Source organism: Thunnus maccoyii, chromosome 5 (genome assembly GCF_910596095.1).
Source record: "Thunnus maccoyii chromosome 5, fThuMac1.1, whole genome shotgun sequence".
Classification (NCBI taxonomy): domain Eukaryota; kingdom Metazoa; phylum Chordata; class Actinopteri; order Scombriformes; family Scombridae; genus Thunnus; species Thunnus maccoyii.
In genome coordinates, this window is record NC_056537.1 from 33,421,969 (window position 1) to 33,437,422 (window position 15,454).

General features: G+C 38.9%; 1 protein-coding gene across 1 annotated transcript; it reads left to right on the plus strand.

Annotated features, from left to right (window-relative positions):
• Positions 1 to 8,700: 8,700 nt before the first annotated feature.
• Positions 8,701 to 15,158, plus strand: wu:fa25f02 (uncharacterized protein C11orf24). The gene is made up of 4 exons (XM_042411801.1): positions 8,701 to 8,799; positions 12,789 to 13,155; positions 13,918 to 14,402; positions 14,802 to 15,158. Exons 2-4 carry the CDS (start codon positions 13,035 to 13,037, stop codon positions 15,156 to 15,158), a joined length of 963 nt encoding a protein of 320 aa, XP_042267735.1. The 5' UTR covers positions 8,701 to 8,799; positions 12,789 to 13,034.
• The last annotated feature ends 296 nt before the right edge of the window (positions 15,159 to 15,454 follow it).

Genomic DNA, 15,454 nt, shown 5'->3' on the forward strand with positions numbered 1-15,454 from the left:
TTCCCTCTATAATTTATGCCAAATTAAATCTTTCTTTCCAGAAAACATCCCACAAAATGATTTTTTTTGTTGTCTCCTCCCTAATTTATTTGACCTGTTTTGACCAGCCTGTTATTACTGCAGTACCTTTATTATCTTGCGTACACAAACAATATTGAAGAGAAACAAATGGCTGTATTAATAATAAATGTGTTGTAATGCAATTTAAAACTCTATGAGAAGCACTGAAACCCTCTACAGTAAATACATTCCATTTAATATCACATCCATCTGTACTGTTGCATTAACTTGTGCAGTGATTAATATGCTGTGATGATGAAACTACACCTCCACTATATGTTTTAAACATGTTATGCCTTTAGTGTGTAAACAATTCATAGATTAATCCATTAGTCAATTTTATGAAGCAAAAATGTGGATATTGGACTGTTGGGTGAACACAAGACATCTGAAAACTGTGATGAACGTCTGTCAGTATTTTCTGACATCCTGTAAGCTAAAAGAGGAATCTGTTTTAAAAAACAATCAACAGACGAATCAATCATGAAAATGAGTTTTAGTTGCAGACATATATGCCTTATCAATGCTATTTCGACTGATCTCTACAACCTGCATTCAAACAGCAAACACAGCCTGGGTTTCTATATAAGGAACATGTTTTTATTGGTAAGAGGTTGATACAGTAGGTGCACAGATGTACATTGTCACAGGTCAGAAGAGCAGGAAACTACTTGGAAGCAGGAAACTGGTCACTCGTCTCATCGGCTGAAGACAGATGGAGAGGCAGAGACCTGGAGGGAGAGAAGGCTGACTGGTCTGCATCTTCTTCTGGGTCGGAATGATACTCTGTTCTCTGTCTTCTTCTAATGCTTCTTATGCTTGTAGTCCTCCAGGTGAGCCAGTATCCAGCTGGATGGAGCCAGGATGGAAATGAAGAAGGCTGTCATAGCTATTGCCTGCTCCTGAGAGACAAACACACAGAGACAAGAGACTGTTGAATTTATATATCACAGATGAGTTGGCAGCATATGAGACTACTTTGATTTCTGTAATGCAATATTCCTTCTATGTGATACCCATATTGTGATTCATATAGTAGATTTCTGTCTATTTTCTGATTGATGTTGTTTACTAGACCTGTGTCAATATTGGGTCATATAAAATAGAAATCTGATAAAATGTTTGTTGACTTTGGCAGAGAACACAAAAAAAGACTTCTCTTAGATTCTGTAGTCTGTATGGATTCAATCCAAAAACAACACTTGGCTGTTCTAAATCCTGTCCATCTATTTTCATGAGTCACTCCAAAATTCCCACAGTAACTCTGGGTAGAAGCAAGAGCTCAAATGTTCTGGTTTTCTCATGAAACTCATTTCAATTCAATTTTCAATTCAATTTTATTTATATGGCACTAAATCACATCAAAAAGTCATCTCATAGAGCAGGTCTAGACCCTACTCTTTAATTTACAGGGGGAGAGACCCAACAATTCCCCCATGAGCAGCACTTGGCGACAGCGGTAAGGAAAAACTCCCCTTTCCCAGTAATATATTACTATTTCAGTAGAAGTTCCAGATGTCTTGATTCAGGACAGTCTCAGTATTCAAGCATTTGTCTGACTGCTCTTACAGCTCTGCTCTCTACCATGATAGTTAGATTTCATATAATCTATGACTTGTAAATGGAAAAGAAATTCTATGAGTTATTCTATCTGTCTCTTTGTCTTTCTCTTTGTAGCAGCAAAGTTTAAACTTCTCATAATATAGAAAAATGACAGATTTTCTAATAGGGCCTGAGTGATAAATGAGGTGTGAGTTGACCACTAGGGGCACTGTGGAGTCATATTTTATGGGTGGCTCTACACAAGGATGCACATCAAAAATCAGCTTTTCAAATGTTTCATAAGGAAGGAAATGCATTCAACAAGTTTGTTAGACCTAAAGAATGCACACAGTGCATTTTGGTGAGCAACACTGAATATAAACATAACTTTATTTGTTTACAAAAACACATCAAAGGGTACCTTTAATACAGGTACTATAGGTATATCAGTATTGGCTTATACTGTATGTTGGTGGATAATGTATGCTAAAAACACTTATCTTATAGTTAATGTCACCTTTGATAATATAGTTTACTTTTCTTCAATAAAATGTGAAAACAAATATTGGATTATCTATGTTGTTATTTAGTTTTTTCGTTTAGTTTGTTATTCTCAAATATTGGTGTTTAGCGTTAAAAATCTCGTATCAGTATCTATATGACAGGTGACAAATAAATAACAAAAAAGTATTTTGTCAATACTCCAGTTTGAGGAATATTAACATGTATTCCTACCGTTTTTTATTACCTCTCAATGCAACAGTTATCTTAACACAAGCAGCACACAAACATTCAATAACGTCCAGTACGTCTAAAAATAGTGAAGTGATTTAGGCCAGAGGGTAGGCTACTTAACAGTAAACGAATAAGAAAACGATACTTCAAATTTCAGACAAGCAAGCGTGACAAAAACAGCCGAGAACACAAACAGTAATACGACATGCGCACATTTATATTCACACTGTTTTTCTAATGATTTGCTTTTTAACCATTTCTGCGGAAATTATTGATAAAGACATGAGCTTTCTGCTGACTTTCGTTTTCTAGTTGTAACTCTAGTTGACCCCAAGTTCCCCTTGTTCTCATACTTAAGCCTAGGTGAGTTGATTTTGTATCTTTAATCAATGTGGTGTTATTGTCTAAAAAAAAATTTATGTTTATTATTGAGCAATGTCCTTTCTAACATTCATACCAGCTGAATATAACCGAATAACGGACGGAACTGGGTAAATAACACTGTTCCCACTCAGTTCCTGTGGCTGATATTGTGTCACAATGAGCAAAAATATGCTGTCGGTCCCTAAATATAATATTTTTTTGTATGAGAATTCATTTTGAAATCGGCTCCGGCCCACTCTGTCTGACCGTGGTCAGCATGAAGGTCGTTGACTTGGCACCTGCTCAACAGGCAGAGTGTTTCCAGACAGTATCAAACCTTTTTTTTATTTACAGTAAAACAACCTCCTGCCTCAAATACTGTCAGAAAATAAATATAAGTTCACATACAAAAGTCCACATATTTGTGAACATTCGGGGAATAGCTTGTTTGTTATTTATGTCCGAGCTGACAGAGGCGTCTACGTGTTGGAATTAGGCGGAATAATGGCTATAGATACTGACGCACTTATCAAAAGAGTCTTGATAAATAATTCTGTTTCAGTTAGGCTGTCGTTTAAGCATTGCGCGCGGAAAGAGAAGATATTCAACGTCTGATATGGATAATAGATAAATATTTTTTAGCACGAGAAGAGACAGAAGTGTGAAGTTTGACGCAGTTAATGGAGCGTGATCTGCTCTGTCACATCAGGCCGGATGTGCTGCGACGCGGAGTAATTAACTAATAAGCTGACTAACGGGTATCGATTCAGAGGCTGTTGCGGAGAATATATGTTGCTCCCGCCGGATGCGAGGGTCTGATGTGGTCAGTTCAGTCGGTAAAGTGAACATAAACTCACCACAGCAGTGACATGGTGTTTGGCAGGTTTGGCCGACACATTAGCCACAGGGACCAGCTGAGTCCTCAGCGCGCTCCTGAACAGCCGGGAGACGGTTGGCAGAGACATGGAGACGGTTCAAGTGCTGCTCACTAGAAGGACCGGAGCCACAGGGATAACAAAGAAAGCAGGAATACACCTACTGATACTGCTGACCTTACTTTCACTTCTTCTAGACTTAGCAGACGCAGGGTGTGCGCTTGTCGGAGTGCGCGTGTGTGTGTGCGTTACGCTGACAGCCCCAGGCAGCGTCGGCATGTAATTGGCTGTCTCACCTCCGGGGTGTATGACACAGTGACCGAGGAGCTCGGGACGTGTCCTCATATCACCCTGTTGGTGGGCAGCATGGACGTGTTGGCTGAAAACAGCTTCATGATCGCTGCAGCTGCTGCGGAGACACTTTAATGCCTTATTGGGCTACAGCCGACAGAGCTTTCTGCACTTCAGTCCAAATTATGTTAATACAGATAGTTTACCATGAATGGGGTCAACCGGGGACACCATCCATTCTTGAATAAAAATTGTAGGCCTGCTGTTATTGAAGTTGCAGGCCTACATTCAATCATTTAGGCAAAGGAAATTCAATGTGCCATTCGCCATAGTATCCTACACATTTGTGTGAGTCCAAAAGTTGTAAAAAGTTATCAGACAAGTCAAAAATATCACTGAATACACTACTAAATAATGCAATTAGTTATATAATAGTTAAAATGAAGTGTAAAAACAAATATAAAGCTTATTTTTTTCTTTAACCTCCAATTAATTGGCAAAAAAAAGCTTTTATATTTTTTTTCCAAAAAAAATTTTTTTTTCTTTACCCTTAAACAGGCGATAAAATCAATTAAAACTTCAAAATGTATTTTACTCTTATTTGTCTTTCACTTGCTCATTTTAGTTTTTAACTGCTTTAGTGTGGTCTTGGCACACATTGAATCATTAAGGACTATCTATTCCACATTTTCCCCATGCAACATGTAGAACCTGTCCCAGGACTAGTGTGTGTGTGTGTGTGTGTGTGTGTGTGTGTGTGCATACATATATATATATAGTTGAGAGGTCTTTGTGCAACTTTATACGCTATATATATATATATATATATATATATATATATATATATATATATATATATATATATACTATTGGAAAAATTCACAGCATTGCATTTCATCCTGCAGATGAACATTTTACATACAAAACATGATAAATATGAGTAATTGTCTAGTAATGAGTAGTAGAATATGTACTGGTAGTAGTTGTAGTTGTTTTAATAATGGTATCAGAAGTAAGGTAAGGTAACTTTATTTGTACAGCAGATTTCATGAGTTGAATCAAAGTGCTTGGCATAACAGATTCAATGATATGAAAATAATCAAATGGATCAGTAAAGAAAACAAAAGAGAACAAAATAGCACAAGAATCTAAAATATAACATTTAGAATGCAGATCTAAAAACAGCTTAAACTTTAATTAAAAGCTTTTACGAGCATGGTTTTAGCTTTTTATTTGATAGCAATTCGAGTTTATTTAGCAATGGTAGTTGTAGAGAAAGTAGCAGTGCATTTGCAGTAGTAACTATAGTAACTGTTGTAGTAGTAGTTGTGGTTGCAGTTTCAGTTAGGGAAGCCGTTTTGTTGACAGGACAGTTGTACTTCTGAGGTAATGACACCATCTAGTGGCTCACCAGTGAAGTACTCACTGATCACAAAAAGACTAAAAGCTGTCTTCCAGCTGCTGATAAACATGTGTATTCTAGTACCAAAGTTTCAAGGAGTCAAAAGTCTCATTTGTCACACATACAAACAATTAATGCAGTTAAATGCAGTACGACATACTCCAGGCTGAGCTAAAAGACTAAGAAAGAGTAACAAAAACATACAATATATAGAATAAAAAACATATGAATATATTTGTAACTATAAATAAGATAACTATAAATACAAAATATGTATATTTTCTGGGGTTTAAGAGGAGAGAAACTGCACACCCTGGTCATTCTGTTCTTTCCTCAACTGGTTGCAGACCTCATTTGTAGAGATTGTCAGACAGAAACGTTGGTCTGTTCAGGCCCTTTTAAGTCTTCTTTCTGGTCTTTTGCTTTCTGATTTGAGGGTACCTTTTGAGGGAATACTACAAAATAATCCTTCCAACCAAGTTACCTGCATTGGGTTGATCTTAGTGATCATCATGCAAGAGGTTGTGCTTGCCTCACATTAGCCTAACACCTGTTGGCTTTATTTTGTACACATATTAAAGAGGCATTTGTTTATAAATATCAATATTACTATTGAAGAGGCATTTTTTCATTATTGTTGAAGAGGCATTTGTTTATTAAGGGGAGGTTTCCCATTGTGCAGAACCTTGTGAGGTTTCTCCAAGTGAATATTATTATTATTAATTTTTTTTATGTGGCTGGGAGCTGGTTCTCCGCCTTCTTACAGAATAGCTGTGTTCAAGGAGAGTCAGTACCGCCACACCCTGTTCGGATGCTTTCCACAGCACCAGAGGAGAAGAGAGACTCTGAATTTGTGTATGTATGTTAATGGAGTGGACAAAATATCAGGAACACATTTCAATGTAATGCACTCCAGTACACCACCACCACCACCCACTACAACCTCAATAATAAAGTAGAATTATCACCTTTCTGACAATGTCAACAATGTCAGCTTCATAAAAGTAGAATTTATGGCAGAGCTGTTGTACTGGATTGCATTAGATTGCACAAGTGTACCTAATGAAATGGCTGGTGAGTGTATAAGTATGCAGACGACTCAACCATTGTAGGTTTCATCTCAAACAATGAAACATATCACTGTAAACAGGTTAATCAAATAGTTAGCTGGTGCACACACAATAATCTGCTGGATCATCATCACTCATGAACTTGTGGTCGACTTTAGCAGCAACCCCATATCCATCACTGCCTCGTTCGAATTTCTTGGCACTCACATCTGCAGTACTCTCATATGGGACCTTTACTCAAACCACATAATCAAAAAAGACTTTTCTTTCTACGTCAACTCAAGAAATTCAGAGTGAAACAACACCTTCTCCTCCGCTTCTACACAGCAATAATTTAAAGTATACTAACATCATCCACAACAGTCTGGTACAACAATACAGACTCCAAACTCATAAAAAATTCCAGCAAATTGTCAGGTGCTATAAATCACTGCTGTCAAGGACAAACTGTTTCAAAAACATCTTTTCACCCACTGCAATATGGACCTCAAACTCCTTGGCGCCTTAACCATTTATGGCTGTCGAGTCAGTCTGTATGGAACTGTTGGGCTGTGTGTATTTGTGGTTTCTGATTGTAGCCATGTGATTCTTGTCTGTGCAATATTGTTCATAGAACTGTGCTGTTACACGCTGTACCAGAAAGAAATTTAACCAGTTTAGCTGTGTTGTCATCAAAGTAAATTGAATTGAATTTAAGTGTCCTGTTGATCTCAGGGGTATGTAGTTCTTCTGCTGCTTCCCCCAAAAATCCACAACCACTTGGTTTTGCTGACATGCAGTAAGAGGTTGTTGGCCTCCACCTCCTTCAGGTAGGCCTCCACATCACTGTTTGTGACCCCGCCTATCAAGACTGTGTCATCAGCAGTAAGACATAGCGAGTATACGAGTATAGCAGGGAGCTTGTAACCAAGACTCTACTTTACAACTCTACTAACATTTCAACCATAGAAAGCCAAATAATACAAGTGGGTCTTTAGCCTTGATTTAAAACATTTGATGGTGGGAGCTGATCAAACATGGAGTTTGATTGAGTTTTTACTAGTTTTTGCTAGTACTTTCTGGCCTGGTGTGTACAGCAGAAAGTACTAGTACAGCATCACATCTTTTTTTCTTGTGTTGATTGTGTACTCCAGCATTTTGGACTCTAAATGTTAAATGGTGTAGTTGCAATTTCTTGGATAATTTAATGTTCCCTAGATTACTGGCACACCAGGCAGAAAATACCTGAGCCTTTTACATGCAGTGATCTGGATATCAAATCTGTGTTTACAAAGGTAGGTTTACATTACTGGATGAAATTAAAGAGTAACTTAAAGGACAAGTTCACAGTTTTTCAAGTGTGTCTTAAAACAACAGTCAGGAGCCCAAATGAACATTGTAAAATTGGAAAATGTGAAGTATTTACAATTTAGGAAGTGGGTACTCATTTTGACTTAAAGGCTACAAGCTTTAGCTTTATCAAGCTAAAATAATGACATGATACATGCATACATATAGCTTCATGCCTTTTATGGAGGAGCTTCCATTTTTTCATGTGTACGGCCAGTCGTGTGAAATAGAGGGAGTAATTTGGCTTTTACGATATAGGATGTTGCACAGTGTTCCAGGTGCAGCGTCATCAAGAGAAGCAACTGTGGCAGAGAGAAAGAGCTGAGGGAGGCAGCTAAAAGAAGAGCTTCTTTGAAAATCTGATTTCAAAGCAGTAGTCAACAGCTGAATCAATATGATGGTAATATCTAGCAACAGTTCTCACACACAGTATGTCAGTATCTGTTGTTGAAGTTGAAAGTAAGCATGTTTTTTTTTTATAAAATGTAAGTCTGAGGTAAGAAAAAAAATAAATAAAAGACCCTCCCTTGGTCTGCTAAATAATTCAGACTGCCACCCCTTCAGCAAACTACAAAATAAACAAGCAAAATACTTTAAAAAAAAAAGAATCACACATTTTTCATATTGTACTGTAATAGTAACATGTCTACAGACAAAGAATTCCTATAAAAGAACTGTCAATGCCAACAGTCCTCCTTAAAAAACAAAACAAAAAGATTTTGTAAAAAATAATATTCAAAAAAATCAATTATTTGTTATTGTGTTTATTGTCTTATTTTATTGTGTTATGTATTGTGCCTTGTGTTTTGTAGTGTTTTGTTTTCTATTTGTTCTTGTCAGTCTTTGTTTGGGACCCTGTTGATCCCGATATGATACATCTCAAGGGGTTTATAGTCAATTTGAACAAATTGCCCCTACAAGAGTGTCTAATCTGTGATTTGACTTTGCTTTGACCTGCAGAGGGCAGTAGAGTGCCTACATCAGTCCACGTTGACAGAAATAAAGCTGAAGAAGAAGAAGAAGCCTTCCCACCTCCTACTTACAGGAAGTGTTGAGTTCAGTTTGGATACCTGTCTGTTCCAGGATCTGTGCTTGTTGGTGTGTTCAATAAATGAATCATAACATATCGCTGGTAAGTCACTGAAATCTCATCATTGTCGTTAGCACGTTAGCGCTAGGATAACACGTTGTATTATCCAGATAACCCTAAAGTGACCGGCTACTTAGCATTAGCTAAGCTACAATTTAGATGTGAACTGTCTTCTGTGTTGAGAAGGAAATATCTTTTTATTATTTAAGGTAAACTCTTTAACACCTACACTGTATGTTAACTAGTTGCATGAGAATGCTACAGTTCCTTATTTAAACACCAGAAACAATAACTGTGAGCTGGTTATTGTGGTCAGTGTAACGTTACCACACAATAGACCCAACAACACACAGTTTAAATAATGGTTTACACAGTGCTGACTATATTTGAATAAACTGTTGGGGGTGCAGTTAAGGAAATATGTGGAAACACTATGCGGTGTTTGGCACTTAAATGAGCGTCTCTAAGTCTTGTTCTATGGAGTGTGTTAAACAGCTGGATTTGTAAATGGAGTTTGGCTAGCAGGGCTACAGTGCAGTCAGATCACTACTACTTCTCTCCACGTTGGCGTTTATAATGACCTTTGAGTGTTTCCTGTTTACATTCAGGGCAGGTCGCTATGCAAAGCATTGTACTGAAGCTAACATGAGACCAGTCCTCTCTTGTCCAATTATAAGACCATATTTATTTTAGTCTAAAATACAAAATTTGCAATACATTTCACCCACGACTGTACATAACCTCCTACTTCATGTGTGTAAAGTAACGTCTCAGCACTCCTTGCACTCTTCACTTCTTTACACTATTTGTATCCTATCTACAGTTCACAGAAACTTAATCACATGTATAGTCATTCCTTGTGTATCTTTGTGAAGATTATTGAGTTGTTATTCTGTGTAAGTACACTGAGAGCCGCTAAATCAGAGTCAAATTCATCGTATTTGTAAACATACTTGGCCAATAAAGATGATTCTGAAGATTCTGTTTCTGATATTGCCCTCAATGACAGGAGCTCTCATAAATCCATGAGAAAAATGGAAAAAATTTTCTCAGAAAATTCTCAGTAAAAAGGAAAGGGGCTGTCAGATGCAAAAAGCGAGAGAATTTAATATGCTGAATATGTGCACAAATACAGGCACTAGAACAGGCTTTGATCAGCAGCTATTCTGGATTGCAACACGTTAAGCTTGGCGCTGCCATGAGGAAGAGCGCCAAGCTAGACGCGTTGCAATCCAATTCTCTCACTTCTTTTGCATCTGACAGCTCCCTTCCTTTCTTCTGAGGAGCTTTCATAATGAATTAATCATTCTTATGAATAACATCAGTCCGAAAATGGGTTGTACATTCAAAAGTTGACTTTGATGTATGGTCTGCTGCTGTAAGACAGTGGTTCCCAAACTTTTTTTGGAAGCCACAAAAAAAAGAAAGATAGCTTCTTCATATTTTATGTGTGATTTTCGTATTTTCATTCAATTCCAACCTGTACTTAAAGTATAGGTTCACAATTTTTCAAGCGTCAGGTGTTCATATGAACAGTGAAAGAGGTTTTCCTCGCTGTAATCATTCCTGCTGTTCATACTGACTATTAAAAGATCCCCTTCAAATGTGCTTTCAACGTAAGTGATGGAGGCCAAAATCCACAGTGTGTCCACACAGTCATTTAGTGTAAAAATGTATTTAAAATTGGATGTGAAGCTTATATGAGGCTTCTTCAGTCTGAGTTAGTCATATCAAGTGGATATCTGCCACATTTACAGTCTTTTTAGCATCAAATTCCCTCTTTGTGTTTCTTCAGACAGTGTTTCCCTGTTGAGCTGCGGTGGAAGTATAGTAACAAAAAGAGGGAAAAGCACAGGTGGAACTGATAACATTAATAATGGCTCCGTTCCATTCAAGTGTCCTAGAAAGGCATACTGGTGAAGCATCATGAGTTACACTAGAGTCATGAATTTGGAAAACTAAATGGAATTCAGCCACCATTAATGATATTAATCACACCCCTGCTGTGAAATGGATTTTATCACTATCCACAACCAACCTAAGCAAATGCACAAACAAATACAAATTCATCATTTTTCATTTTAATACAGTCTATAACATCTTAAAGTGTGCTGTAAAAGCTTTATTGTGAATTGCATTTTCATTGAAATGACCTGAACGTTTCAGTAGTGGCAGCTCCAGGCTGTGAGTGAGATCAAGTGATCTTAAAGAAAAACCTAAGTTCTCTGGTAAAAAAGAACATGAATAACATTCTGCGCTAACTGAGAGCTGCATTATTCTAACACTAGATGGTAGTCACTACTCAACTACTACTCTCTGTCTTCAGAGCCAAACTCCTCTGTACTTCCAGCTTCCATTACATTGTATAGTGAAAGGCTGAATGCAGTATGTCATCTGTGTTGTCATGCTGACATCGTAGCTCTTGTCTTGTTGTTTTTCTGAACCAGCATTGGTCAGACTTGTTTATACTTGAATGAACATTGATATTGTTTCTTATTGAAGTAGATTGAAAAACAAATCTGCCTGCCTTGATGAGGCCAATTCAAACTATAAAAAAGGAACTGAAAAATATCAGGAATATAAAGGCGGTTATTGTTTTACCATTTTTACACAGCCATTATATTCACAGTTTAATCTGTTCTATCATAGTAATTTTGCGTCTTTGACACTGATCAATGGGGGAAAAAAGACTCTTTAATGTCAAAATGAAAACAAATCTCTCTCACAAATTGATCAGGACATTACTTGTTGCTATGACAAAGACAAGTGAGAATGAAGACATAATCACAAGCACAGCGTGTCAGCCTGTAGATGGGAAAACGACAGATAAATGATCATGTTAGAGAATCGCCTCAGCACTGACGGCAACAACTTTTATTCTCAGCATCACCAGTGGATATGCGGCCTCGCAGAGATGTTTCACGTCTCTTATGGATCATATTTATACATCAGTAAAAACCTTCAATTCATAGGGTCCAAATGATTTTTAAGTAAATTATATCATTAAATGTTGTTAGCTTATGTCACCAGAATAACCACAATAATACCAGCATATCCCACGTCTCGATCAGAAAATGCTACATTCAGAATAAGGTCTAATGCGGAATATCCAAAGGGAATGTGCCGTTTACATGACCCGTATCAAATTCAGAATATTGTCATATTAGTGTGCATGAAAACATACCCATTGATGGTGCATTTAAGAGAGTGTTGACTTCTCAAGGTTGATAGATGTCAGCTAGCGTGCAAAATCTTTAGAAAATCAAAGAAAAACAATAAGCAAACATGTGTATTATGATTTAAGTATAAGGCTTGTGATATTTTATATTTTTCTTTAGTCAACTATGAATTGATCTACTAAAAGTATTGTGTGTGTGGATGAAAGCCTGATATATTTCATTCCTCTGGGTCATAGAGCTCCATTGTCGTCCAAAACACATCAATGAGTCACACTGTTGCACTGGATGACATGTTCCTTCATCACTATGAACACACTCACTGTATTTTGACTCAATCCCACAAACACTGTACTGCTGCCAGGATTACTCACTAGAGCACCAAATATGGATTCATCCACTGCTGAAAATAGTCCCAAACGAATGAACTGTTTCCTCCTGTTTATTTGTTAAAAACTACAGTGACCAGCTGTTTCAGGAAATTACTGAGCCTTTTAAAAAAAATAAAACTATACAGTTGTGATGTACATCTTCAGTAGGAAGCAGTGGGCTTTTCATAAGGAAAATATAGAATAAAGCCTGAGTCCCTGCTTTTAAACAGCTGCCTCTCAAGTCATGATGTTTTCAGAACAGTTCTTGCTTTCAGGTGCATTAATACATGATAACATAACTGTGACACAACAGTTAAAATGACAAGCAAGTTTCACAGCTGCAAGTTTATTTTAACAGCATACTGAAATAAATGAAAGCTAATAGCTGTCTGGAAGGTGGGGAATTAAAAACAATAATATCTTTTTCATATCCCTAATGGCTGCTGTTGATACGTGTTTGTGCTGTTGTTTTTGTCTTGTGTAGGTCCAGAAAGTGGATGCTGCATCCTCTTCATCCTAATCTCTACCTTGCCATCAGCCTCAACTCCTTGTGTGTGTGTGTGTGTGTGTGTGTGTGTGTGTAAGCTGACTGGGAGTGTATATGCCTGTGACTGTTGAGTGTGCGCATGTGTGTGTGTGTGTGTGTGTGTGGAAGTTCACGCTAGGCCTATGTGAGTGTGTCGCTGTAAGGTGGTGTATGTGAGTGTGTGTCATCCTCCCCCAGCCCATCATGTCCCGTTATCCCTCGACTCTGCAGCTGAGTCCATCGGTGTGCCTTCACCTCCTCTGCCTGCTGCTGCTCCTCACTGACTCCTCTGCAGTGTCCAGAAAGAATGGAGTCTCAGCACAAGGTAACCGCATCACTGCATGTGGTATGAGCCAGGGTTCATTCACTCATAAGAACAGTTAACTGTAATATAGCTAAGAAACATCAGTATTTCCTCAAATTAAATATAGTTTTGAATTATTCCTCAATGCACAGATGCAACCGTTTTTCATTAAACATTTCTGTCTGTGCATGGATTAAACAACAAGAGTCACCATGTCAATATGGTAGCTTTAGATGTATTTTTTCCACTTTTGGACAGAGCCAGGTTAGCAGTTTCTCCCTGCTTCCAGTCTTTATGCTAAGGTAGGCTAACCACGTCCTGACTCTTAACGGGGGAGTTTCACGTCCTCCTCTCTCACAGAAATCTTTCTACTACTGTGTCATCACCACAGCTCAGAGACTATGTTGTGCATCATTATGAAAAGATGTGCCCGGTCACAGCATGTATACAGTGTGTGTGTTTGTGAATAGTTGAAAGGCAACCTAAAGAGGCCTGTCTTTTCCTCTGACGGTGCCCACTACCTCAGATCAAATGAAGATGCAGAGTCATGACAGATAACAGACCATCAGGCTAAATTTAAAAGCCAGGCCTTTTGACAGAACCAGTAGCAGGTCTGAATATTTAACAAAGCACTTCCATGATTGTTTTTGGCCCATGTTTTATGTATCTATATAGGATTTGGTTATTTTATTCTCATCTAACATGTTCTATAATTAAGTGTGTTTTCTTGGTTTTTGAATGGCTGGTTGCGCTTAGTCATTCATGGAATTTGTTATCCCCCAGGTGACAATGTCGGTAAAAATGAAACCACTAACGGTTCCTCAGAGACCAATTCCAGACCAGATATGGCAACTGTACCACCACCGAAGAGCCTGTCCCCTAATTCAGACCTTAACAGCAGGAGTAAAAATTCCAGCCAGTCTTCCTCCAGTGACCCTGTAGCATCCTCAATCCCAAGCAGCCAACCTGCAGGAGGAAAGCAGCTCCTCACAGGCACACATAGCAATCAGCCAGTAGTACCACACCCTCAGCTTCCATCTAACAAGACTCAGTCTGGAGCCCCTCTGCCCCATGCCACCAAAGTCCCAACCCATGCATCACCCACACATGCTGCTAGTACTGGATCCAGCACCAGTACTGGTAATACTACATCCACAACTACAGTGACTACTACTCTACTTACTTCTCCAACCACAACCCCACCACCACCAGCAACAACAACCCCACCACCACCACCACCACCAACAACAACAACCCCATCATCACCAGCAACAACAAAACCACCACCACCACCACCAACAACAACAACAACCCCATCACCACCAACAACAACAAAACCACCACCACCAGCAATGACAAAACCACCACCACCAACAACAACAACCCCATCACCACCAACAACAACAAAACCACCACCACCACCAGCAACAAAACCACCACCAAAAGCAACAACAACAACCACAACCACAACCCCTACAACCCTAACCCCAACAACAACAACAACAACCGCTCCACCAAAAACAACAACCCCAACACCACCAACAACAACATCTACAACGACAACAAAAACAACAGCAACACCACGCCCTCCAACAACAGTAAAACCAACAACCACACTTAAAAGAGTTAATACGACCGTTACTGTTACTACAACTGCTGTTTCAAAGACATCGTTGCCATCATCAACGTCATCATCATCATCATCATCAGCTCCCACACCACAGCCACATGCCCCAAGCACTGGGATACCACCAGTACGGCCTGCTACCATAACTGTTGCTGCCACCAGTACCAGCACTCCTGACACAAACCTCAACAAGCCGGTTGTAGAAGTAGCCGGGGCTGCTCTGACCAGGCAGCTGGTGGATACCGCATCTTTACTGGCAGTCCTGCTCTTCGGCCTGCTCTTCTTCCTGGTCACAGTCGCTGTGTTTGCCACACAGGCCTATGAGAGCTACAGGAGGAAGGACTACACTCAGGTGGACTACCTGATCAACGGCATGTACACAGACTCAGGGGTCTGATGGAGGAAGGGGCTAAGCACAACACACGAAGAGTGTTTTGGCCCTTGGAGTCAGAGATTGTAGAATGGAAGATGGACTGGATGTTAACACGGCAGTTCTGTGATGTCACAAGGTGATACCAGTGCTGCTGTTAGATGGTTTAGGGGGAAGCAGGAATGAGCGGACTAAACTGACCAACAGTTCACTGAAATGACTCTAAAATAGACACTGATCTGCTTCTGTTATTACTTAACACTTGGTTCTTTCCTGCTTCTCTTTCTCTGACGGTTTGAATATGAGGAGGTCAGCTTGTCCCA

What these genes read in the sequence shown, in the direction of transcription:
- wu:fa25f02 (XM_042411801.1), top strand. Translation starts at nt 13,035, where the DNA reads ATGTCCCGTTATCCCTCGACTCTGCAGCTGAGTCCATCGGTGTGCCTT. An exon ending in GAATGGAGTCTCAGCACAAG is followed by an intron (nt 13,156 to 13,917) that starts GTAACCGCATCA and finishes GTTATCCCCCAG; the next exon opens with GTGACAATGTCGGTAAAAAT. An exon ending in CAACAACCCCATCATCACCA is followed by an intron (nt 14,403 to 14,801) that starts GCAACAACAAAA and finishes GCTGTTTCAAAG; the next exon opens with ACATCGTTGCCATCATCAAC.